Source organism: Coregonus lavaretus, assembly GCF_964263955.1.
Source record: "Coregonus lavaretus genome assembly, chromosome: 27".
Lineage (NCBI taxonomy): Eukaryota > Metazoa > Chordata > Actinopteri > Salmoniformes > Salmonidae > Coregonus > Coregonus lavaretus.
Window position 1 is genome coordinate 17,149,483 of NC_140014.1, and position 24,506 is coordinate 17,173,988.

Here is a 24,506-nt window from a genome sequence, read left to right on the forward strand (position 1 = left end):
GTCAACCATGTGAGGGGCTGAGATAAGAGTCCTGCCCAGGCCCTCGGTATTGGGTCTGTACTGTCTTTCCTCACTGGACCTCCTCACTGGGAATAGGGCTGGTAAGGAGCACAGTGTGTGTGATTAGACCACCCCCTGTCTGAATAGACCTTTGGATTTTCACCTTCAGGTTATTAGGCCTGTAAGTTATTCATTAGACCTAGTAGCCTAAGGTTAGCTAAAATGCTCAACGATTTGGCTGGCTCATTGGATCTATTCCTAGATCTGGCACTGATTTGTTGTCGGTTCGGCTGCCGGCTAGCCCAACTCGGCTAGGTGAATCCGAATGAGTGTGCTCGCATACTCCCTTAAAAGAAAAGCGGCAATAGTACTGTTTGTCTATTTTAAGACACCGTAGCAGTTTTTGCAGAGGAGATCTTAGTCGCGCAATTTTGGATCTGACTAGGATGTTTGGTGCAGTATTTCTCAAGTGAAAAAATGTGCATCTCTCGTTGAATGACAACAGGCACATTATTGAAGAATTCCTACTGTTGACCTATCGCCGATTGGGACATAGACTTTGCCTATTGACTTCGGCTTGCCTTGAGAAAAAATGTGTGCCCAAACAGCCGAAAAAACCCTTGCCAAAGTCCAAAACGAACAAAAACGACACAAAATGTCATCCATAATATATGCACGAACTGTTCCAAACTGTTTCGGCTGGGAAGCATGCGGACGCCTTAAGGCAGACAGGGAGTTTTGTATTGATGGGCTGAGGTGTGTGTGTGTGTGTGTGTGTGTGTGTGTGTGTGTGTTTTAAGTGTGACAGTGTGGTGTGAACTAAAAGGAGTGTGTGATTAGCTCATTGACTGCATACCAGCACCAGCATGGCAGATGAGAGAGAGGGAGAGGGGGATTGATGGATGCCGGGAGAGAGGCAGTGTCAAGTCAATATTTGGTGTCAAACTTTAAAGACCATTATGTAACCTACTCACTGAGTCTGGGCTGGATCATGATAGGCCTCCGCTCAGTCAACTACCTGCCCATCTCAGATCATGCGCTCAATGATTCACAATCTTTCAAAAGTGCTTAGTGTGCCAGTGAACATGTGCAGAAAAGGTTATTATGTCAGTGTGTTAATAGTGTGTGAATGGAATTTCCCTCCTATTTCACACTAAATACAGCATTATTAAGAGGACTGTTGGGAAATATTACACTTTCTGTAAAGGAGACTTATCTGCCATGATGTTGTGTTTGGCACACAAGTGTAATGTTTAACCTGATTGAGTAGTTAATTATTTTGTTAACATTGCTTAAGGATTTGGAAATGTGTTATATCTGGTAGGGATCTGCAGAATGTAATGAATGGACTATGCAGGCTGGAGAATGGTCACCTCTGCTCTACACTTTGTTGTGTTCTCCCTCCTAGTCCCAACATTTCAGTGTTTATGTGCTACTGTGTGTTTTCCCTGTTTTGCTGCCGGTATTCATGGGAATACTGCAGTTTGAAATAAGCTACTCTGCTTCTTCTGGCGTTGTTGTTATTATTATGGTTTTATATTTAGCCTAGTGTTGTGTATTATATTGCATGTGGTGCTGCAATTCCACTCTGTTGCAGATGATTGTGATGAATGTTCCAATATCAGGCCTTATTCAATATTCAGATTCAATCAGATCAGAGCTGCAATCAGATTAGCCTTAGAACAAAGGACAAGACCAGCTCTTGTCTCATCCTGGTCCAGTTATTCTATGATGGCTGTTGTTATATGCCTTTAACTGTGGGCCAGATACATGGAACACCGGTTCAAACCCTATGACAAGGGTGATATCCATGATTCTTTATTATCTGTGTTTTAATCTGTGGGCTAACATAAATCACAAGACAGACTGTCATTGTCCCACAGTGGCTGGCTGGATACAACTACCAGCAGTCCCCTTGAGCCAATTACTGGAGACTAGCTGGGCTGGGTTTGGGCCCCGTCCAGTTGGCTGGTGGTTGAGGGTGTATTGAACAGAACTGAGGACCAGGACAGACTAGAGCCACAACAGAAGGTGAATCTTAATTGCTCAATTAGGGAGAAGATGTTTTCCCCCTGTTAAATGTCCTCATCACAGTGAACGTAGCTTGGAAGAGAAAGGTTCTGTGACTGATACCAAGCCTGATTCTGGATTGGTTTACATCCTAATAGGAAAACAATGACATTCTAGCCTGGTTGCAGAACTATGTGCTTTTTAGTCATCTTTGTCATTTTGTTTAGCATGCCAACAAATACAGGAGGAATTGGCTGAAGGATAGATCTGCTAGCCAAGACCTACTGTGTGTGTATGACTGCTGCTGGTCCTGTTCCCCCAGGCATCACCTGAGGTCAAAATGCCTCGACCTGGCCTTGAAACCTCTACACTCTCTCTCCATCTCCATAACAGATCACCCCCAACCACCAGCACAGCTCACACACGACACATGGCTAAGTCCTTTTACGTTATGGTGAGGTATTAGTTTTATTTGAACTAATAAAAAAATACAAAAACATCACATCTTTGAATCAAGGTGTTCAGAGGATTGGAGAAGAGTCATACGGTATGTAGGCTAAAGTAAGGTTGCTCCAGATTCTGGAATTGGACACAGCTTGCGCTAGTGAAGTCCCATTGACAGATGTGTAATGGGCCTCTCCCCCATAGAGAGAAGCCTACATTCTCAATTCTAATTCTATGGCTCTGCCCTCCCCTGTACCTCAGCATGTCCCTGCTCATCAGTAATGTTCCTGGGGATTCCATTCTCCACTCAGGCATGTGCATCCCTCCCTCTCAGATCTGCTGAGGACCACAGGATTTTAATGATCAGAAGGCATCCTCCTCATCCACTGAGTTAACTGCTTTCTTTATAACATGTTGGGCTAGCCTAATTATAGACGTTTTCCCTCTCAAAGTCCTTGGTGTGCTGTTATGTAAATCCTCACATCCATTGATTTACCAAGGATGTTTAAGCTTATGATTATGTATGACAACATATATGTTTGATTGAGACATGGGAGAGAATGATGGATAATTGTCTCACTGGAATTCTTCATTGTTAGACTATAATGGCAGCCATTTTATATTTTGCCCAGTTTCACTAAACAACAATCCTTGTATTTTTGTCTGGCGGTTGAAAATTGATCTGACAGTGTGTGTTTCTGTCTGTTTCCTTTGCAGATATCATTGAGAAGAGTGAATTGAAGACCTTCTTCGAAAGCAACTGTTCGCAGATTTATTTTATCTTCTATGAAAATTTCATTACACTGGAAAGTAACTTAAAGCAAAAAGGTAAGGAAGGGTGTGCTGCCTGTGTGTCTGTTTAAAAAAGGCTACTACCCCAGTATCCACCCCAGTAGTAGAGTTTATAACTAGCTGGGTAATGGATTTTTCAGCTCGTTCAGAGCTGGTGTCAAGTTCAATTCTGCAGGGGTTGTAGTTTTCATTCCAATGACTTCCCTTAGCTGTTCAAAGCCAATTAGATGAACATGAATTCAGATCTGGTATTACATTGCAGCAGTGAAATTATTTGAGTGCCCAACCAAGGAATGTTCAGTGATTTGGGACCATTCAGAGGGGAAAAAGACAACTAGTAAGACAAGGCACAAAGACCCAAATTAAATCAAGCTTTATATATATATGTATATATATGAATGCAACAGAATGCACTTCACAGGAAAAAAATGGAAATAAAAACAAACAATGAAAATAAAAACAATGAAATATTTACTACACAACAAACCGAAAGACTAAAAAAGCACCCTAAGGAAAAGCAAAGCTAAAAAGGTGCGTTTTAAGATCTCTTTCAAATATGTCCATAGTTTTGGCCCCCCTCAGGTTCTCTGGCAGGTTATTCCAGAGGCTGAGGGCACAGTAACTAAAGGCTGCCTCTCCATGCCTCTTGGTGCTAGGCTTTGGGAGAGTTAACAGGCCAGTGCCAGAGGACCTGAGGGACCTACTGGGTACATAACTCAAAAGCATGTCTGATATGTATAATTTAATAATGTAGAGCTTATGTACTACATTATCAAATGAATTTAACACCACCTCAGCCCACAGTGGAGATTCTGGGGAACTATAGGAATGTCATTATTTTAGGGTTTGGTTCATATATTTTTATATCTTCTGTCACTGAAAGATATCTGTACACAACAGAATGTGTAAAATGTTCCAGTGTAGAAAGCGTAGATTAGTACAGGGGTTCCAAAACTTTTTTGCTTCAGGGACCCCTTTTGTGAGAGCAAATTCATCAGGGACCCCCTCATAATATCAGAACACAACTCCTACTTTAGAGAGCAATACAAATAGCATATAAGCAGTTTTACCTTGACTTCTTCAGTGCATGGCCGGACTAATCAAGTCTCGGGTCCTGGGAAATAACATTTTAAAGGCCCCCCTCTTGGCATCAGAGATAACATTTTGCAGTTTAAAGCTAATTTCCTGCAATTCCACACATTTTGCCATGGAGCAGAGAACAACATTTTTGGGGAATACAAGAAGAATGGAGTTGAAGAAATGTATCAATGATGGAGTGCTGTGGATATCAATATCCCTGTGAGCCTCCCAGGCCCATGTTGTGCATCTGAGGGTTAAGAACATTAATTGTGGCTGAATAATATCACATTGTATTGTATTGCACCCTACAAAAATGTTTCCATGGATCTCTTGTCCAAAATGTGTTTAATGTGTTGTTGCTAGCAATATTCATTAAAAAAAAAAATCAAAATACATAATAATAATAATATTTAGAGATCTGGCTACAGACCTCTGCGGTTCTTCACTTTGGGAACCCCTGGATTAGTATTGCTGGGTGTTCATAATAACCTAGAAAGTGCATCACAGCAATCTCACATTTCCCAGAATCCTCTCCTTCTCAGATCACACTCCACACTGACATTACCCCTTGAGCTACACTACACTCAGATCTAAGTGCTTAGTGGGTAGGGCACAGCCAGGGGTTGTTTCTGGACAGGGCCTTCTCTCCCCCCTGCTGTCTGTCTGTTTGTTAATGAATGGGCTCTGTAATGCACACCAATCTGTGGGTCCTCTCCCCAAGTCCCCTTCCAGCACTTACTGTGAGCCCTGGGTGACAACCTCCATGTCTAATGCATGCTCCATCGTAGGGCCTTCAATAATTAACCCCCTCCACTTTCCCCATACTCACTACTCTTTAAAGCACTGTTATGATGACGTCGTTGAGCGGGATGACTTCAGCTACCACAGTCTCCTCCTCACAGCTTTAGACCCCTATTTTGATGATAACCTTGGGAGGAGGTGACCTCGGGTCTACCGGCAGCTGTCTCTTTGTAGTGCTCATAACTCGTAGAGGTCTTACACACACACACACACACACACACACGTCACTCTGAAGGGTTTACAGTACACACACCAGATCATGAAAGTCACATGACTGTCAGTGCTTTGGAATGATGAAGTACAGTAGAGTCACTTTCCCTACTACTCTGGCCCTAGAGAGCTGCAGGGTCTGCCAGTTCTCATCCAAGTCAATATTTCTCACTTCATTGTAAGAGAGAACTCACATCACCAGTGTTGTAATCAATTACTTACAAAAGTGATCTGAATGAAAAGCAGATGCTGGACTACAGGAGGATGTTTCTGACAGTTTCCCAACCCCAATGTTGAAATGTCTTTCCTCTTTTTATGGATGAAACTGACTCTCTTCTCTCTTTCAGGGAACAAATCACAGAGGGAGGAGCTGGACTCTATCCTCTTTATTTTTGAAGTAAGTTGCTGTACCTTTCTGTTCTGAATGATGATGATTCCCTGTCTGATGTCTAGTGACGGTTCCAGCCACAGACATGGATCAGATCTGTCTCTGTGGTTACAGCATTTCAACCTGTTCACTCTGCTCTGCATTCAGCTGAAGGGAGGGGCCAACACTGTTTCCATGGTGCTGATTCTACCTGCCTGCCTACTTCCTGAATTCACCTCAAATAGAAAAAGAAAGGGGGTTGTTAAGGAATAAATAGACCCAGCTTGATTGTTTTTCATCACTGTTGAAGGCAGCACACAGAGATGGCAGAAACCTTGCTGTGTACTGTATTAATTTGTAGTGTTTTTCTTCAGTAGAGGTGAGTGTTGTGTGGGCTACATGATTTAAAAACAGCTTGACTGATGTCATTCTCCACTCTGGTGCTTCTCCTGGAGGTTAAAGTCCCCCACCTTGTTTTTCCACCTGACTCAAACAGTAGCTCCAGTTTCCAATACAAACAGGCAGCTCTCCAGTAACATTTGCTCATGGCGGGCTGGCAGTTTCTGGATCAGGAAGAGAGGCGGAGACAAGAGAGCATATGTCTGGTCCTTTCAGTGGAAATGGAGTCTATGTGTGAGGGGAGTGTTCTTTTCACTGTGTCGACAGAGGTCATTCTAGCAGGGCAGGACCGAGGAAGAGGAGCCCAGGGCTGAGGTCTGGACATGGGCCCACTGGTCTGTGTAAAATCTAGGCTAAATGGTATCAGCAGGCCATACACTCTACTCCAGGGATGGGCAACTGGCAGCCGCTGTGGCCCCTCATGATGAGTTCAGATTTTTTGTGGCCCCCACCCCATCAAAGTTGCCCATCCCTGCTCTACTCTGTCAGAGAGCTACCCAGGCATCTTCAACGTGTCCCCTATATGATCATGTAACATCTAATTTATCCCCATATGTGGACTGCATTTGGCTTGTTATTCGCAAACTTACTGGTGTGAGGTGCAGAACATGCTATATGTGTTGTGCTTTATTGGCATGCTGGTATTGCAGGTGTATGCAATATCCTGTATGTTATTGACACAGTCAGCTGCTTACAGTCTTTCTCCTGTATTGACTGTTGAGTGAGAACTTCACAAACTGTTTATGATACCTTACTTTCACCTGACTGAACTTCTCTCTCCATACATTTTTAAACCTGGGCTCCAGTCAAGATGACATCCAGCCTGGTATTGACAGGAAGTGCTCTCTGTCTGTTCATGTGGAATTAAGCTAGGTTTCAGTCTGTCTTTCTCAGCCTCACTCCACAGCATGAGAAGTCTGTCTCCCAGTCTGTCTGTCTACACACGCACCCAGTCATATGGCCTCGGATTCCACATGCCTTTTAAATATTTATAAGGTATCCTTTGAAAAAGAACTAATATTGAAAGCAGCTTAACCCTAGTGTGTCCCCTTTAGCCCTGTGTGTTTTTACAGTGTGCTGAGAAGATAATCTCACTGAGTGGTGTGTACAGGACTGATACGGACAGCTTTGATCCTCAGCTGACACATCGTGTTCCCTTCTCTCTGAGCTGGTAGATTAGACATGTTGGATCATACATGGCTGTTTATACAGTATGGATTTGATATCCAGGTCTACCTGCAAGCACACATACGCTTGGCACTAATGTGTGTCGTTTTGTGTTAGCCCCAAAGAAATGATTCACTTTACAGTGTAAGGGGATAGATTGTACAGTAGAAAAGGCATGGAATAAGCTCATAGAAGACGGTTTTGTAGTGGTGCACAGGTTTATTTCCTTCTATTCTCAACGGAGGGCATGTGACTGTTGTCGGGCCCTTACTCCTGTGCTGTGTCTTTGTACTCACACACTAACATTTCAATCAAATTCAAATTGGCGACATCTTGTGCTGTGAACTGCAATGCCCCTAGTAGCAGTGGCAAGTCCGTATCATCAGTTTTAGTTAGGCTCATCAATCAACCATAAAATAAGCACCAGCCTCCCCAGCCCCAGATAGCACAGAGCTGTGTCTGTGACTGGATTGTTGCAAGGATAAAGCCATTAGTGACTCCACCACGCTTTGTGACACACTTTAATGTGGTTTGACAGGCGGGCTAAGAATAAATCATCTCTCTGCCTTCAATAACCCACTTCATGAATTCATCCCTGGAAGTCTCCAGATACCTCACTAAAGGTAGCAAGCTACTAGCTCCGATTGTCTCAGCTCTCCAAGGAAAGATGAGAAACTAGGCTACAGGCTCCCCCTCCATCAAACTAAGACCCCATCTCTGGACCTGCTTGGCGTGTCTCCAGTGTGTTATTGTTTTGACCTGGCTGTGCTGTGGAGATGACCCTACTGTCACTGTGGTGCGGTATGTGAGCCCCCTTTCTGAGGGGGGGGGGGGGGGGGAGCCTGCTAGAGGAGTAATGGGTCTTTTGTTCTCCCTCAACCAAGCACCCCCACCCCTGCCGTCATCACCGCCACCTCCCTGCTCTCTTTGTGTCTGGTGGCATTGAGACACCCGCCACAACCGCTTGCGCTGTTACACTGTTGTGTAGTGTGTTCTGTGGTTACACCACAGAATGATGAGGTGCAGAGAGCCTGTGTTCTACTTTTGATGCCACAGACATAAAATGTCATAGCATACCTGTACGTCTGCCCTTCAATACACCTCATAATACATGCAGTTAAAGAATTCAATAAGCGGCCTAATCAATACCTTTCCCAGACAATAACAAACCGATGTCGATGCCGTGCCATCACTTATTCAGTCCATGTTTTGAACAACCTATTAGTGCTACAATCAATGCCTGTCTTCTCTTGAATTATCTCACTCACTGATCTAATGCACAACAGAAACAGACTGATTCCTCTCAGCCAGACGCATCACATTAACAGTGTATCACACATTCAAAGGCGTGACATAAAAGCTGAGGACAGAGGGCTGCTAGCCTGCACTACACGCTGCATGTTTGCTAAGTCATGCTGTGAATACCACCTCTGTTCAACTTGATCTACCCTGGCTGCCTCCCATGAAACACTTGCCTGCCTTCACTCTCAGATTGGCAGTGGGCATAATGGCTGCTTTCTCCCAGCCCAGCTCTGGCCTGCTCTCCCCATCACTTCCTCACTTTACTCTGTGTCCTCACTGCCAAGAGGGAGCAGGCTTTGGCTAGGCCGCTGCAGCGGACACTACAGACTTTAGAGTAGGTACACACTGACTGCACAGTATCTGCCCTAGCCTACAAGTGGGCTAATCAGTGAATGACAACGTCCTTGCAGTAGTCCACATGACGAGGCCACACTGGATTTAGATGCTTTAGGTTTTGTGTGTGTGTGTGTGGCACTTGATTTGAATGTGAACTTGAAGACTGCAGGATTACTAGATCGCTGTTAATATATTATAATATTTACACTGAGTGTACAAAACATTAGGAATACCTTCCTAATGTTGAGTTGCTGTACCGACAATTCACATCAAATTTGAGTAGGTGGATGAGGAACAGTTGGGAAATGCTGTGGAAGAGCGCCACTAATTGTTTTATTTAAATTGTACCTTTATTTAACTAGGTAAGTCAGTTAAGAACAAATTCTTATTTACAATGACGGCCTGCACTGGCCAAACCCAGACGACGCTGGGCCAATTGTGCGCCGCCCTATGGGACTCCCAATCACGTCCGGTTGTGATACAGCCTGGAATCGAACCAGGGGGTCTGTAGTGACGCCTCAAGCACTGAGATGCAGTGCCTTAGACCGCTGCACCACTCGGGAGCCCCAAATTACAGCAAGTGTATGTAGGTGTAAGTCATAGAAAAACCCTCTAGACCTCTGTTGTCATTGTCACAAGACGGGAGCTCTGTGGTCACATGACAGGAGTCCCAGACCCACTCACTCATGGTTATTTACCCTCCCTCATGGCAGAGGTGACGGGTCAGTGGACAGCACGTCATTGGAAATTTGTGAGAGGCACACACGAAAAGTAGCCTAAGTTATTTTTGTGTGCAGTACACAAGTTTGTATACAGTGCATTTCAATCACAGATAAATACCGTTTTGTTGATCTCGGGGTTGTGAGACTGGCTGTGGCCCTGTGATTCTGACCATGTTAGGGGTTGTGAGACTGGCTGTGGTTCTGATCAGGTTAAGGGTTGTGAGACTGGCTGTGGCCCCGTGGTTCTGACCAGGTTAAGGGTTGTGAGACTGGCTGTGGCCCTGTGATTCTGACCAGATTAGGGGTTGTGAGACTGGCTGTGGCCCTGTGGTTCTGACCAGGTTAGAGGTTGTGAGACTGGCTGTGGTTCTGACCAGGTTAGGGGTTGTGAGACTGGCTGTGGTTCTGACCAGGTTAGGGGTTGTGAGACTGGCTGTGGCCCTGTGGTTCTGACCAGGTTAGGGGTTGTGAGACTGGCTGTGGTTCTGACCAGGTTAAGGGTTGTGAGACTGGCTCTGGCCCTGTGGTTCTGACCAGGTTAGGGGTTGTGAGACTGGCTGTGGTTCTGATCAGGTTAGGGGTTGTGAGACTGGCTGTGGTTCTGACCAGGTTAGGGGTTGTGAGACTGGCTGTGGTTCTGACCAGGTTAGGGGTTGTGAGACTGGCTGTGGCCCTGTGGTTCTGACCAGCTTAGGGGTTGTGAGACTGGCTGTGGTTCTGACCAGGTTAAGGGTTGTGAGACTGGCTGTGGCCCTGTGGTTCTGACCAGGTTAAGGGTTGTGAGACTGGCTGTGGTTCTGACCAGGTTAAGGGTTGTGGGACTGGCTGTGGCCCTGTGGTTCTGACCAGTTTAGGGGTTGTGAGACTGGCTGTGGCCCTGAGGTTCTGACCAGATTAGAGGTTGTGAGACTGGCTGTGGCCCTGTGGTTCTGACCAGGTTAAGGGTTGTGGGACTGGCTGTGGTTCTGTGGTTCTGACCAGTTTAGATGTTGTGGGACTGGCTGTGGCCCTGTGGTTCTGACCAGGTTAAGGGTTGTGGGACTGGCTGTGGTTCTGACCAGGTTAAGGGTTGTGAGACTGGCTGTGGTTCTGACCAGGTTAAGGGTTGTGAGACTGGCTGTGGTTCTGACCAGGTTAGGGGTTGTGAGACTGGCTGTGGCCCTGTGGTTCTGACCAGATTAGGGGTTGTGAGACTGGCTGTGGCCCTGTGATTCTGACCAGATTAGGGGTTGTGAGACTGGCTGTGGCCCTGTGGTTCTGACCAGATTAGGGGTTGTGAGACTGGCTGTGGCCCTGTGGTTCTGACCAGATTAGGGGTTGTGAGACTGGCTGTGGCCCTGTGGTTCTGACCAGGTTAGGGGTTGTGAGACTGGCTGTGGCCCTGTGATTCTGACCAGGTTAAGGGTTGTGAGACTGGCTGTGGTTCTGACCAGGTTAAGGGTTGTGGGACTGGCTGTGGCCCTTTGGTTCTGTAACCAGGGGACCTCAGAGGGAAGTGTGTGTGTCTGCTTCCCCAGTCTCTGGGCTGCGACCTGACTCTGACCCCAGCCATCCATCATCCAGCCCCTGACTCACCACTCTAAACTCAGGCCTGCTCTGATCTCCAGACTGGGAAAGCCCCAGTCTGTCCAGAATACACTCATTCTTCAATAGGGTAGTGCTCAGAGTGTTATTAAGTAACCTTATTTGATGCAACACCCTCTACGGCAATATGCCTTTGGGTAAAGGAGAGTAGTCAGAAAAGGCCAGCTCTGTGAGCTACATTGGTATTACTTTTCTTCACTATTTTGGGATATCAGCTAGCGACTGAATACTCTATGCTTTTCTGTGTGTGTAGACCCTTAGGACGTATGAGTAGGCCAGCCTACACTCAGTCAGTGCTGTAGTAGTGGGACAGGACGGTAATCATGTTAGGAAGGAAAGAGGACATGGAGGAGAGGAAAGCGCTCGGCTTACACAGCTCTCATTATTTACTGTGCTAGTCTCCGCCATCGCTCACGGGGGCAGACAATTGGCCGTGATTGATGTCAGTTTAACAGCTCGCTGCAGAGCCGAACCATTAAAATGCTGGGTATGTAAATGTTCCAAGTAGGTCATGAATGAAATAATGTCAACCCGTATCGTGGCTGCCCATCAGTACCTCTCCTCTGTGTCTCTGGGTTAATGGCCTCATCTTCCCCTTGGTGCACATCAAGGGTGGAAGAGCTCAATGGCTTTTTATTGTCTTGTTTTCTACTAGCCTACATCCTTCAGGAGAATGAACATGGAGCCATGATGTTTTCCTCCTCCTGTTTGGATTAGGATTGACAGATCTTCTGCAAGAGACTGTTGGTATAAATATAAATGCTAATATACTTTTTTTTAAACTGTCCTGTGTGGCTCAATCGATCACGCATTGGCGCTTTCAAAGCCAATGGTCGTGGGTTCGATTCCCGCTGGGGCCACCCATATGTAAAAAGGTATGCACACATTGACTGTAAGTGGCTTTGGATAAAGTGTCTGCTAAATAGCATCAATGTAAGCCTTTACCTGACCATATTAGGGAGTTTAGATATGTCATGTAGTGCATTGCTGTAGAGGAGCAGCAGTCTAGGCCTTCCTTTTGTAGGTTGCTATTATTGTCTAAACTTCTGGGCATCTATTAGGCACCCGTCACTGGGTTTGCCTTATTTGGCTACTCAGCCTTACTGTCAGTGGGTTGAACTTGTATTCACTGGTCCTGTCAAAAACAAATCCTAGCTGATCATTAAAAGGTTATTTAAGACATGCTATGAAACTGAAGGGTCAGTGAATTCAGGTTGCTTTGACTTTGACTTGGAGAAAAGTGGAATATGTGAATACTGATCAGACTGGTAATCATTAGCTTAAGGAAGTGCTGCAGTGTATTGTTGCTGCCACCTACTGACCAGAGAGTAGTATGAAGACATTTCATAAATGCCTTTATGGTTACATGAATGCAACATTGCATGTCTGAAACTTATGACCAAATTTAATGAGCAAGCAGAAACACCATTTGATAGGCTACTTAACCAATCTGATCAAAACCATATTAGGCCTACTTCTATTTGATAGGTTATATGTCATCAGTTGAGCTCAGTATCTAGTTCTACAAACGGCTGGTGATTTTGGTTTCCATGTAAATGAGTAATCCACTGTTTACACTGTGGAGGTTGGCCTGGAAACATTTTCAGTCTTTCACTGTATGACTGGGAAATTTTACTGTCACATTATTTCATGTCTCCAACACATTTGAGTTACTCCAACATTTTCAATGCAAGCTCACGGGATAGTTTAATAAATTACAGTGAACTGTGACCCTGCTCTATTCGCCTGCTGTGGCTCTGGGCTGTGATGGTCACATGCCTGCCATGCCGTTCACTCAAACTCCACTGTGACTGACTGACTGACTGCCCTATAAAAACAAATGTCTCTGGCTCATATATGGCTGGTTTAAGAAAGTAATCTCGCTCTTAACATGAGTTGAAACTCCACAGAGTCCTGTTGCATTATTCACCAACTTTCTCATTGTTGCGTCAAAACAAGGATGAGGAAGACTCCACAGGTGCAGTGTAACATCCTACCAAAGTGAAGCTTGAATCAGTGGGCACAATGACAAAAACAAAGTCTTCAAAGTTCTCCTGAGGGTGTCTGAGCGCTGGAAAGCCCTTGTGGGACACCTCTGGTAGAAGTGTATTCTGAGTCATGTACACCCTGTGGCTGGAAACCTAAGTACGGATCATGTAAATGTGGTTGGAGTTGGACGCGTCCCTCCGTAATGCCCCATCTTTATGCCTGGAGTACGGCTCCAGATTAGAGGAACTCAGTCAGCCCGCTCTGCTCAGCCCCTTTGTCAGGCTCACAGCGCTTCATATCAGCCAGTAAAGTCCCATTGTTGCGGCTGCCATTCCCACCGCCGTGGGGAGTCTCCCTGCTTCTGCTCCTCTCTCTCTGCTTTCCCCTGGACGAAGGGTGGGTGTTATTACACACACACACACACACACACACACACACACTCCCTCTCTGGAAACCACACAGGCTTAGGCTGACCCCCAACTGTTTTACCACCTAGAATAATGTGTCTGCTTCTCTAAGGAGAGCATCAGTGCTGGGAGCTGGGGATGTCTAATCCCAGCTGGGATCAATAGAAAGGTGCAATAGAGAGGGACACATGTATCATCACGCTCTGGATCAGAGAGGAGTCAACCAGGACACAGGGACACAGTCCCACAGGCAGGCACCAGGAGTGATGGCTGTCTGTCAGATGTCCGTCTCAGCATAATGTGGTGTGGCTGCTCTCCTCCTGGCCACTGATCCAGGCTCTGGTCTCTCGCTCTCTCCGGCTGTGGACTCTTCCTTCAGTCTCTCTATTTCTCAAGACTCACTGCAAATTCCGTTTGCATGTATAGCTACTGCTGGTGAGGACATAATGTTCAGAGCTCCCCCCCCCCCCCCTTCTCTCTCTCTCTCTCTCTCTCTCTCTCTCTCTCTCTCTCTCTCTCTCTCAGTAGAGCTCTCATGCAGGCCAGGGTAGGGTTGATATACCAAGTGGTTCATCAATTACCCACAATGCACTGGCCATTATCGGACCAGCCACCACACACTGCGCATTCCACAGTGGTGTCCTCTCCTCCCCCATACCTCTCCTCCATCCCCCGGTCTCTTTTTCATCTCCCCCAGAGGGACCCAGGTAACCCGTCCCTCAGTGGAGGAGTAATTATAGCCTGCTGAAAGGTCACACGCTCTAATTGAGTTGTAAATCCCATGGTTGGCGAGGTGATGACATTTCCAGCGTTGTCCTGTGTCACCGGGGCCACCCCTATAACTGGCCGGAGACGCACACGGAGGAGGAATAGAGAGCAGTGACTACTGGTTGACTGACGAGGCTGCTATGCTTTTTTAAAAAGTGGGCTCTGTTTAGGATGTATGGCTGACAAGGCCCAGTCTAGTGTGTGGCGTGCAAAAGTGTCACCAGTCCATATTGAGTTGTTTTAAAGCCTATCGAGTAAATGTTTTATGTCCTCTCTCCATCTGTGATCAGGTTTCTCTTCCTGTGTCTTCAGGTTTTTACTGATGTTGCCTGATTTGTCTGTTTGGAGAAAGACACCTCACCTCAGCCATTTGTGCAAATGCTTTACACGTTCTTTCCCATCTTCTCCAGAAAATTCTGCAGCTTCTACCAGAAAGAATCTACAGTCGATGGCAGTTCCACAGTATAGGTATGTACCAATGAATCAGCTGTTTCTAAGTTGGTTCTTACTCTACCCTCCTTGAATAGGCCTACAGTGGCAATATTTGCATTCTTCTGCATGGGTACAGTAGTCAAAGGCCTGTTCCCTTCTGTGTTACTACAACCACCAAAATAACCCACGGAAGCAAAGATTATCAACACAACCACGCTTTAGCGGTTCGTATGAGAAGAAAATAATTAGTCGCGGAAGGAGAGGTAAATGAAAAATGCAAATGAGAGCTTCATTTGAAATGCAAATTGGTAATTTCATTATGCGTCGCTCGGTTTCAGCCTTGCTAGCAGGAGGACCCTCGCAAGCAGCGATAACCTCAATTATAATCTTCTGTTTGTCAGACGTTTCTCTAAAGCGACGAGGCAGAGATCGTCGCCGCCGATCACCCCTGGGGCTTATTGCTCCAAATATGGAGGCTCATCCTCCTTTGGCAGTCCCCAAACACGCACCCTGCTCCCTGGTCCACAAATCACCAGCTAAAACCTGTCCCTCCTTCCCTAGCCTCATCCTTAAGGAGTCACCTCACCTAGACAACTGTTACCTATTATTGACCCTAATGCCCAACGTAGGTAAAGGACAAAACTCATTAGCAACACTGGCAAGGAACGCCATAAGCTGTGGAACTCCTAGTCAGATGCAGTAAGACAGGCCCCAGTGGTGTCCTTTTAGTGATTCCTCCACTAGTGAAACAAGCATTTACACAGACCGTCACCTGGTGGAAAATGTATCTCGGTCTCCCTCCGTTTCTCCTTGTCTAATTTCCAATCTTTTGGAGCCTAGGAGTTGGGATTGGAAGCAATTTATTCTTCCTTCATTTTTTCAACACCGGGACCGTCATTGATTTAACCTGATGAGTGGAGAAGCAGGCATTTAGCAATCAGAGCAATGTCTCATTTGATTACTTCGGACCTGATTGGCTTCATAACTGCACACCAGGCAATTGATGTTCATTTTCATCAGGAGAATGAGCAGCCTTCCCTCCCTGACTGGTTTATCACCACCCCCAAGGTCAATATGTACTGATGGAACAGCCAGACATGAATGTCTCTCTATGTTAAGTGTAACTATGTGCAGAGAGTGGTGTCTAGTATCTCTAGCACACATCAGGTGGAAGGCATATCTGTTCTGTTGGTGTCAGGGTTGTCCTCTGTTGTTCATGCTCTCTCGCTTTCCGTTGCAGGTTCTATTCTGAAAAAGCTTTTGCACACTGGAAACTCATTCAAGGTAAGACTTTTTGTGTGTTTTCTCACACAAACTTGCACATCTTTCTCCCACATTACTGTGAAGGAAACGGAGCAGTCTGATCCTGTTCCGTGTACAGTAACCTGTCCGCTCTCCTCCTGCATGTAGATCAGATGTGAGGGCATCCGTCTGTTCCTGCTGTGGCTGCAGGCCCTGCAGAATAACTGTGCAGAGGAGCAGTTCCTCATCTTCGCCTGCCTGGTGCCAGGCTTCCCTGCTGTGCCCTCCACCAGAGGACCCTGCACCCTGGATACCATCATCTACAACCCTTTCTCCAACCCGCCCGATGGTGAAACCCCTCAACATCTCACACACACACACACACACACACGTTTGTTTTACTATCCTTGTGGGGACCAAACAATTGATTCCCATTCAAAATCCTAACCCTAAACCTAACCCCTAAGCCTAAAATAGCCTTTTTCCTTGAGGGGACCGGCGAAATGTCACCAGTTGTCCTGAATTTTCCTTGTTTTACTATCCTGGACTTCTGGTCCCCACAAGGATAGTAAAACCAAACACACACGCTCACCGCCCCCCCCAAGGCTCTCCCTGCTCCGTCGTCTGGTCCCCTGTCCCTACAGTTGAACGTGTCCCAGCTTGTTAAGACCTGTTTCTGTGCCATCTGGAAGTTGTGCAATTTGACCTGGGGCAGTTGACTGTGATTGTCTGGGTCCTGGGGAATTACACTGATTATTTCATAAAACAGGCTGCTGGAGTGAGATGGGTCGTCTTCACTCCTCAGAGAGTATTAGAGATCTGTTCTGTTATTAATAATACGGTGCTCATAGTGTTCATCAGTGTTTCTCTGTTTCTCTCTCTATACGCTCAACAGCCAAGGTGGTGCCTGAGGAGATTACCCCGCTGGTGCCGGCTGTGCCAGGGGAGAAGCTGGCAGATGACCAGACCTGCTACATCCTCCAAACCCTGCTCAAGTTCATGGTTGTCCAGGTGAGGCTCCTGCTACAACACAGTCCTACCTAGACAACACTGGATCACACTGTGGCCTTGGTCGAATACTTTCAAAATGCATGATCCAATCAAATGAGGCCATTCTTTCCTGTAAAAACAAAGTAATGGATCCAGTACAAAGCTTGTATGGGGCCTATTGTCTGGCTGTGTTGTAACTCTGTGTGTCTCTTTGTGTCTGAAAGGCGTCCAGTTTAGAGTGGACAAACAAAGACAACCAGGACACCGGCTTCAGGTTTCTCTTCAGTCTGTTCAAGAAGTACTATCTTCCCCACCTCTTCCCCTCCTTCACCAAGCTCACCAACCTTTACAAGCCGCTTTTAGGTAGGGGTGTGGGTGTGGGTGAGTCCGTGTATTCCCTTTGCTATGAGCAGTCTTTTATACCGTCATGTCACCGTGGGTCAATTTGCAAAAACTCAAGAGCTTATTCCAGTTGAGAGACTGAATGTGCAGCTTCACTCTCTCTCTAACACACTCCTGGTAGCAAATTGGGTATTAGCTACTCTCCTTAGAAGCAGCTTTGGAGAATTGAAACATTTTTTGGGAAGTGTAATATAATGTTCCTCTATTGAACCAGGCAAGTCAGAAGTTCTAATTTGTAATTGCAGCAACAGGCCTTTGCCAAATCAAAAAATGTGACCCAAAAGCTAATTACTACAGTCGATGCACACAGATTCCTGAGGCCAGGCAATTTAGATGTCTTGTCATGAACCTGATGCTTTTCTCAATTTCCCCTGTTGTAATGATCTACTCTCTCTCTGAGAGTGAATGTCTAGTTTTAGCTAATTGCCAGTTAATTCAAAGGTATTCAACCCATGTTTAAATGAGGTTTCATGAATTATAGAAATTAAAATCCTTTGAAACATTAACCTGGTCCATGAGGCTGTGGTTCACTGTAATTATCAGGGTTGTTCAGGTCAATTACTTTGTGGGCTGAATTCAATATTCTCATATTATGGCCAGTAACAGCTAAAAAATTGATGTTGACTGAAAGCAGCATATTTAGATCTTGTGTAATTTCCTTATCTTTCTCTAACTCCCACTATGTGTCTTTCACTCTCACCTTCCATATATCACCCTCCTTTCTCTCTCTGTGTCTCTGACCCCTCCCTTTCCCTACCTCCCCCAGACCTCCCCCACCATAGACCAAAGCCTCTGTATGTCCCGGTGACCCGTAACAACGAGAGCACGTTCTGTACGAGGGACCAGTACCTTGCTCCCCGTGTGGCCTTCATCACCTGGCTGGTCACCTTCTTCCTGGAGAAGAAGTACGTCAGCACCGCCACCCCAAGCGCCAAGAACGGGACTAACGAGGTCATCCCCAAACTCATCCAGGTAGGTCCGCTGTCAAACATGCTAGTAGATACCCATAGACTTCCAGTCATTGCGCTAACGCTAGTTAGCATTGGCTCGCGAAACGACCTCTAACGGCCTTCATACTGGACACAGAGACATAAAAATGGGATCCACAAGTTCATCTGACTCGAGGGAAGTAGATAAAGTGCCTCATTAGCAAAATCCCGAAGTATCCCTTTAATGCAGGAAGGACTTAATGGTCAATTCCAATGAGAGGTTATTTTAATGTCAATTTGGAATCATTTTAGTCAACCAACAGTTACTTCTGTGTTTGTCTTAGTCTTTATAATTTATACTGGAACCTAGCCCTAAACCCTCTCACTGGTACCCTGTCCAACCCACTGCCTGTGCTGTGTGTGTGTTCAGACTGTCACTGCAGGCGGTAGCAGTCAGGAGAAGGATAAAGACCGTGGTGGTGAGGGTGAGCCCAACGGCCCCACGGAGCCAGAGAAGAGCCACTCTAACAGTAGCACGCTGTCTGACCGGCGTCCCAGCGACTCCAGCCTGTGCAGCATCGATGAGGAGCACCGCAGCGTCTATGACATGGTGCACGGCGTCCTGCTCTCCACACGGGACAACATCAACTTCGTCAACGAGGTCTTCCACCAGGTACAGCCCGCAGAGAGATGATAACAAAGTGTTTCCAAGTGACTCAATGAGAGTATAAACTACGCTTTTCCTCTACAAGAGCAGTTTTAGTTGTGAAGCTGATTTCCTCTGGTACGCCACTAGCTTTTGAACATGATGCTGAATACTAAACCATGTTGTTATGTGTTGTGGTGTGCTGCCATCTAGTGGAAAGACACTATCACTACATCAAAGCCATCGTCTTAAGAGTTGGAGCAAATTCAATTAACACTTGTAACATTCAAGTCAAATGTCCTTAGCCACCACATCTGCTTTGTGCCATTTAGCAAACACCTTATTATGATCCTGAAAATACATGTATTCATTATTCAATGGCCATTATCCTATTTTCTATTGCATAATCTCTGTTTGTATCTCCAGGCCTTCCTGTTGCCCTCCTGTGAGGCGTCAGCGACCCGGAAGGTGATCAAGGTGTACAGGAAGTGGATCCTGCAGGAGAAGCCAGGCTTCATGACGGAGCCGGAGAAGAGCAGACAGGCCGAGGTTGAGGAGAACCCAGAGCAGCTGCTCATCACTGAGACCGATAGCACACACACACAAGTAATGTCAATGATACACACACCCACACACTCACATAGGGCGGCAGGTAGCCTAGTGGTTAGAGCGTTGGGCCATTAACCGAAAGGTCGCTAGTTCAAATCCACGAGCCAACAAGGTGAAACATCTGTCATTGTACCCTTGTGCAAGGCACTTAACCCTAATTGATAATGGCAGACCCTGGCTGTGACCCCATTCTCCGAAGGTGTTTCAGGGGGGGGTTGGGATATGCAAAAAACACATTTCCATTTCACGCATGTGTATAAAACACAAATATAAGTATTATTATTATTATTATTATTATTACACACAACTAAAATGAACTCCGAACACTCAATTTCATACTCGCCATGCTGACTGGACAGTCGTGTCCTCCTGCAGGTGTTGGAGAGTCATGGTCACAAGCGCTCTTCCAGTTGGGGCAGAACATACTCCTTCAGCAGTGCCATCAGCCGGGGCTGTCTCACTGAGGAACAGAACAGAGACATCAAGGCTGGCATCCAGCCCACCCTGCAGGTATGTTGCTTGCGAGCGTGTTTTGTCTTTTGAAACGTTTTTTTGTGTGTGTCCAGATGTGACTGTATTCCGTAACCCCTGACCATAGTTTATTTCCTTACTCTATCCCCAGGTGTTCCTGACCAACTCGGCCAACGTGTTTCTGCTGGAGCCATGCCAGGATGTGCCCAAACTACTGGACAACCAGGTGGAGGTGTGCAAGGGGGTTCTCAGCATCTACCGCCACATGATCATGGAGCACGCCATGAACACACAGACATGGTACGTCAGTCCGCATCTCATACACTTACATACTGATATGAACTAAACAGTGCCGTATCTAGAGGTCGTTATCAATAAAACGTCACAATAGTGTTCGATTTGGCTGCTGGAGGGCAAGGAGACCCCAGCTCCTCTAAAACCATATTTGGTTTTAATATCATCATCTCTTGAATAGCATAGTCAGAACTACACATTTCTGATTATTCCACATTTAGCTCTATCATCAGTTATACAGCAATCAGTAAACATAAATTGATCATGTATTTTTAGATATTTGTAGCGCGCTAGCTAAAGCAAACAAAGTGTCATTTAGCTTGCTTCATCAGAAAGAGCTTGACATCATCCTGGTAAAGTTGTCAGTCGGACTACTGTCATCACCGCTATAGCTGGCTAGCCAATCAAACAATATTTAGATATAGTAATCTAGTTTATCCCCTGAAAGTTAGCTTGATTGACGTGATCTGTTATTAGCTAGCTAGCCAATTTTACGTGGTCCATCAATCAATGTAGCCTATCATGTTTGTCAGCAGCAATCATGACTAAACACTATTTAAAAACAATGTTGAAAAAGGGATAATGTTAGCTAACTTTGCTAGGTAGGCCTATGTTGGTTGGAGAAAAAAGTACATTAGGTCTACTTAAGTGATAATGCCCGAGAAGCCGGTGATTTTTAAAATCATATTTTCATTAAAAACATTATTTTGATTAATTTATTCGTACTATTTCATCCTTCCACAAGATATGTCCCGACTCAAATCTAGGGTTCCTAGAGACGCGACCCAGTTGTTTGTTATTTTTGTTCTGTATCTATGTATGCGACCCAGTTGTTCATTCTAAATGTTCCATTGCCATACTGGCTGGCAACGTTCTTATCCCTTGCTTGCTAGCTAGCCAACTACTGCTAATTTACAGTTACGTCAAAAAGTTCAGCCAGAATAACAGCCAGCAAAGAAGCTGCATTTGCATTTGTTTAAGCTGTTTTCTAGTGACATTTATTTGGATACATCCATAACAATCAGCTTATGATGCGCGACTTTGCCTGGCAGAGAAAATGTGCTCTCTGTCAGGACACTGTTCAGACAAAAGAAAGGCAATCCATGACATTCATTTGAGCTGATTTTATCCACCACAGCAGACATAGCTATAGCTACTTATTGTATGTTACATTTGTCTGTACATTCTCCTGGATGGTGCATTGGTTGAAATATCTGTCGGAGTCTGTGCTACCACTTCTGCTGCCTAGCTTCAGCCTTTTGGGTGTTGATTGGTGCTGCAGTGTTCTCTTTGTTTTCGGCCAGGATGTTGCTCCAGCGTTTTCTGTCTGTCAGTGAGGGACGCCAGTAGCTATGGAGCGAACCTTCGCACCGATGCCCACTCACTGACATACATAATCTCCCTCGCTTCTAAACCAGCATTGGCCAGTTTCTGGACTGTCGTGGTCCTGATGCTGTGATTTGTGTATGTACAGTTGAAGTCTGAAGTTTACATACACCTTAGCCAAAATACATTTAAACTCAGTTTTTCACAATTCCTGACATTTAATCCTAGTAAAAATTCCCTGTCTTAGGTCAGTTAGGATCACCACTTTATTTTAAGAATGTGAAATGTCAGAATAATAGTAGAGAGAATAATTTATTTCAGCTTTTATTTCTTTCATCACATTCCCAGTGGGTCAGAAGTTTACATACACTCAATTAGTATTTGGTAACGTTGCCTTTAAATTGTTTAACTTGGGTCAAACGTTTCGGGTAGCCTTCCACAAGCTTCCCACAATAAGTTGGGTGAATTTTAGCCCATTCCTTCTGACAGAGCTGGTGTAACGGAGTCAGGTTTGTAGGCCTACTTGCTCGCACACGCTTTTTCAGTTCTGCCCACAAATGTTCTATATGTTTGAGGTCAGGGCTTTGTGATGGCCACTCCAATACCTTGACTTTGTTGTCCTTAAGCCATTTTGCCACAACTTTGGAAGTATGCTTGGGGTCATTGTCCATTTGGAAGACCCATTTGCGACCAAGCTTTAACTTCCTGACTGATGTCTTGAGATGTTGCTTCAATATATCCACATAATTGTCCTTGCTCATGATGCCATCTATTTTGTGACGTGCACCAGTCCCTCCTGCAGCAAAGCACTCCCACAGCATGATGCTGCCACCCCTGTGCTTCACGGTAGGGATGGTGTTCTTCGGCTTGCAAGCCAGCCCCTTTTTCCTCCAAACATAACAATGGTCATTATGGCCAAACAATTCTATTTTTTTTTCATCAGACCTTTCATCAGAGGACATTTCTCCAAAAAGTACGATCTTTGTCCCTATGTGCAGTTGCAATCCGTAGTCTGTCTTTTTTATGGCGGTTTTGGAGTAGTGGTTTCTTCCTTGCTGAGCGGCCTTTCAGGTTATGTCGATACAGGACTCGTTTTACTGTGGATATAGATACTTTTGTACCTGTTTCCTCCAGCATCTTCACAAGGTCCTTTGCTGTTGTTCTGGGATTGATTTGCACTTTTCGCACCAAAGTACGTTCATCTCTAGGAGACAGAACGCGTCTCCTTCCTATGCGGTATGACAGCTGCATGGTCCCATGGTGTTTATACTTGCGTACTATTGTTTGTACAGATGAACGTGGTACCTTCAGGCGTTTGGAAATTGCTCCCAAGGATGAACCAGACTTACATTTACATTTTACTCATTTAGCAGACACTCTTATCCAGAGCGACTTACAGTTAGTGAGTGCATACATTTTTTCATACTGGCCCCCCGTGGGAATCGAACCCACAACCCTGGCGTTGCAAGCGCCATGCTCTACCAACTGAGCTACACGGGACTTGTGGAGGTCTACACATTTTTTTCTGAGGACTTGGCTGATTTCTTTTGATTTTCCCATGATGTCAAGTAAAGAGGCACTGAGTTTGAAGGTAGGCCTTGAAATACATCCACAGGTACACCTCCAATTGACTCAAATGATGTCAATTAGCCTATCAGAAGCTTCTAAAGCCATGACATCATTTTCTGGAATTTTCCAAGCTGTTTAAAGGGACAGTCAACCTAGTGTATGTAAACTTCTGACCCACTGGAATTGTGATACAGTGAATTATAAGTGAAATAATCTGTGTGTAAACAATTGTTGGAAAAATTACTTGTGTCATGCACAAAGTAGATGTCCTAACCGACTTGCCAAAAATATAGTTTGTTAACAAGACATTTGTGGAGTGGTTGAAAAACGAGTTTTAATGACGCCAACCTAAGTGTATGTAAACTTTCGACTTCAACTGTAGTTGTTCCCGCTGCCCTGCAGATCTTAGGTAGAAGCGCTGCCAGATAGTTCACGCCCATCGGCTCTGACGTCTATCAGATCGAGTCCCCGATACACTCACCTCTCCTTGGGTGGAGATAAAATGCAAGGGCGTTCTCCGGGCATTTCGATAGATATTTCTCCAGTGGTGCCATCGGGCATAGTGGGTTCCCTGGCTGCGCGAACATGAATCCCCTCTTGGACTCCCTGCCCCTCTCCCTTGGGTCCAGATGATTCCTTGTGGCCTCGTTCTATGTGAGAGTGGCGTATCTGAGAGAGAGAATGCGTTGTTATAATATTGTTTTCCAGTAGCCTAATTACGAGTGCAACTTAGAAATAACACAAACAGGCTATGAACAACATACTTTAGACCGTTCTCGTCTGTTTTTACGAGGAATGAGTTGGGCTTTAGTTGTCTGTTCCCCTCTTTTCCTCTTCGACCCAGATGTATCTGGAGGTCGAACCGCACTTTCTGGACCAGACCCCTTGGTGTACCGGGATTCAGAGCCTGGGAGTTTTGGAGCTGGGCCATGTCCTTATCGGTGATGGGAGGGTGGCTGTTTGTGATATATTTTCCTTGCCACTTAGTTGTTTGTTGCCCAGAAATACATGATTCAAGGTGGTAAATTCAGTATCCTTCATAAGGGACCAGCTGCGACCGATGGGTGCGTCATTTAGAAACCGGTTGAGCCCACTCCGGAGTGCCAGATGGCTACTTATACTGTACTGGTCCCCCTTCCCATTTCGTACATTTCCATAAAACTGTCGGAGAAGGATGTTAAACTATTCCTTAGTGACATCTTAGAAGTCAACAACTTT

The 24,506-nt window shown here is 45.5% G+C and overlaps 1 protein-coding gene across 3 annotated transcripts in view; it reads left to right on the top strand.

The window, feature by feature from the left end:
- LOC311102825 (ral GTPase-activating protein subunit alpha-2-like) overlaps positions 1–24,506 on the top strand; it is a 135,119-nt gene that overhangs the window by 20,246 nt on the left and 90,367 nt on the right. For 2 of the 3 annotated variants that reach the window (XM_084144253.1, XM_084144255.1), the window contains exons 2-13: positions 3,172–3,282; positions 5,685–5,734; positions 14,789–14,846; positions 16,051–16,094; positions 16,221–16,401; positions 16,948–17,063; positions 17,267–17,423; positions 18,211–18,416; positions 18,804–19,046; positions 19,446–19,625; positions 20,004–20,138; positions 20,251–20,399. In XM_084144253.1, coding sequence (XP_084000379.1) covers positions 3,172–3,282; positions 5,685–5,734; positions 14,789–14,846; positions 16,051–16,094; positions 16,221–16,401; positions 16,948–17,063; positions 17,267–17,423; positions 18,211–18,416; positions 18,804–19,046; positions 19,446–19,625; positions 20,004–20,138; positions 20,251–20,399 — 1,630 coding nt within the window. The remainder of the gene's footprint in view (positions 1–3,171; positions 3,283–5,684; positions 5,735–14,788; positions 14,847–16,050; positions 16,095–16,220; positions 16,402–16,947; positions 17,064–17,266; positions 17,424–18,210; positions 18,417–18,803; positions 19,047–19,445; positions 19,626–20,003; positions 20,139–20,250; positions 20,400–24,506) is intronic. The other variant, XM_084144254.1, reaches the window with a different exon arrangement.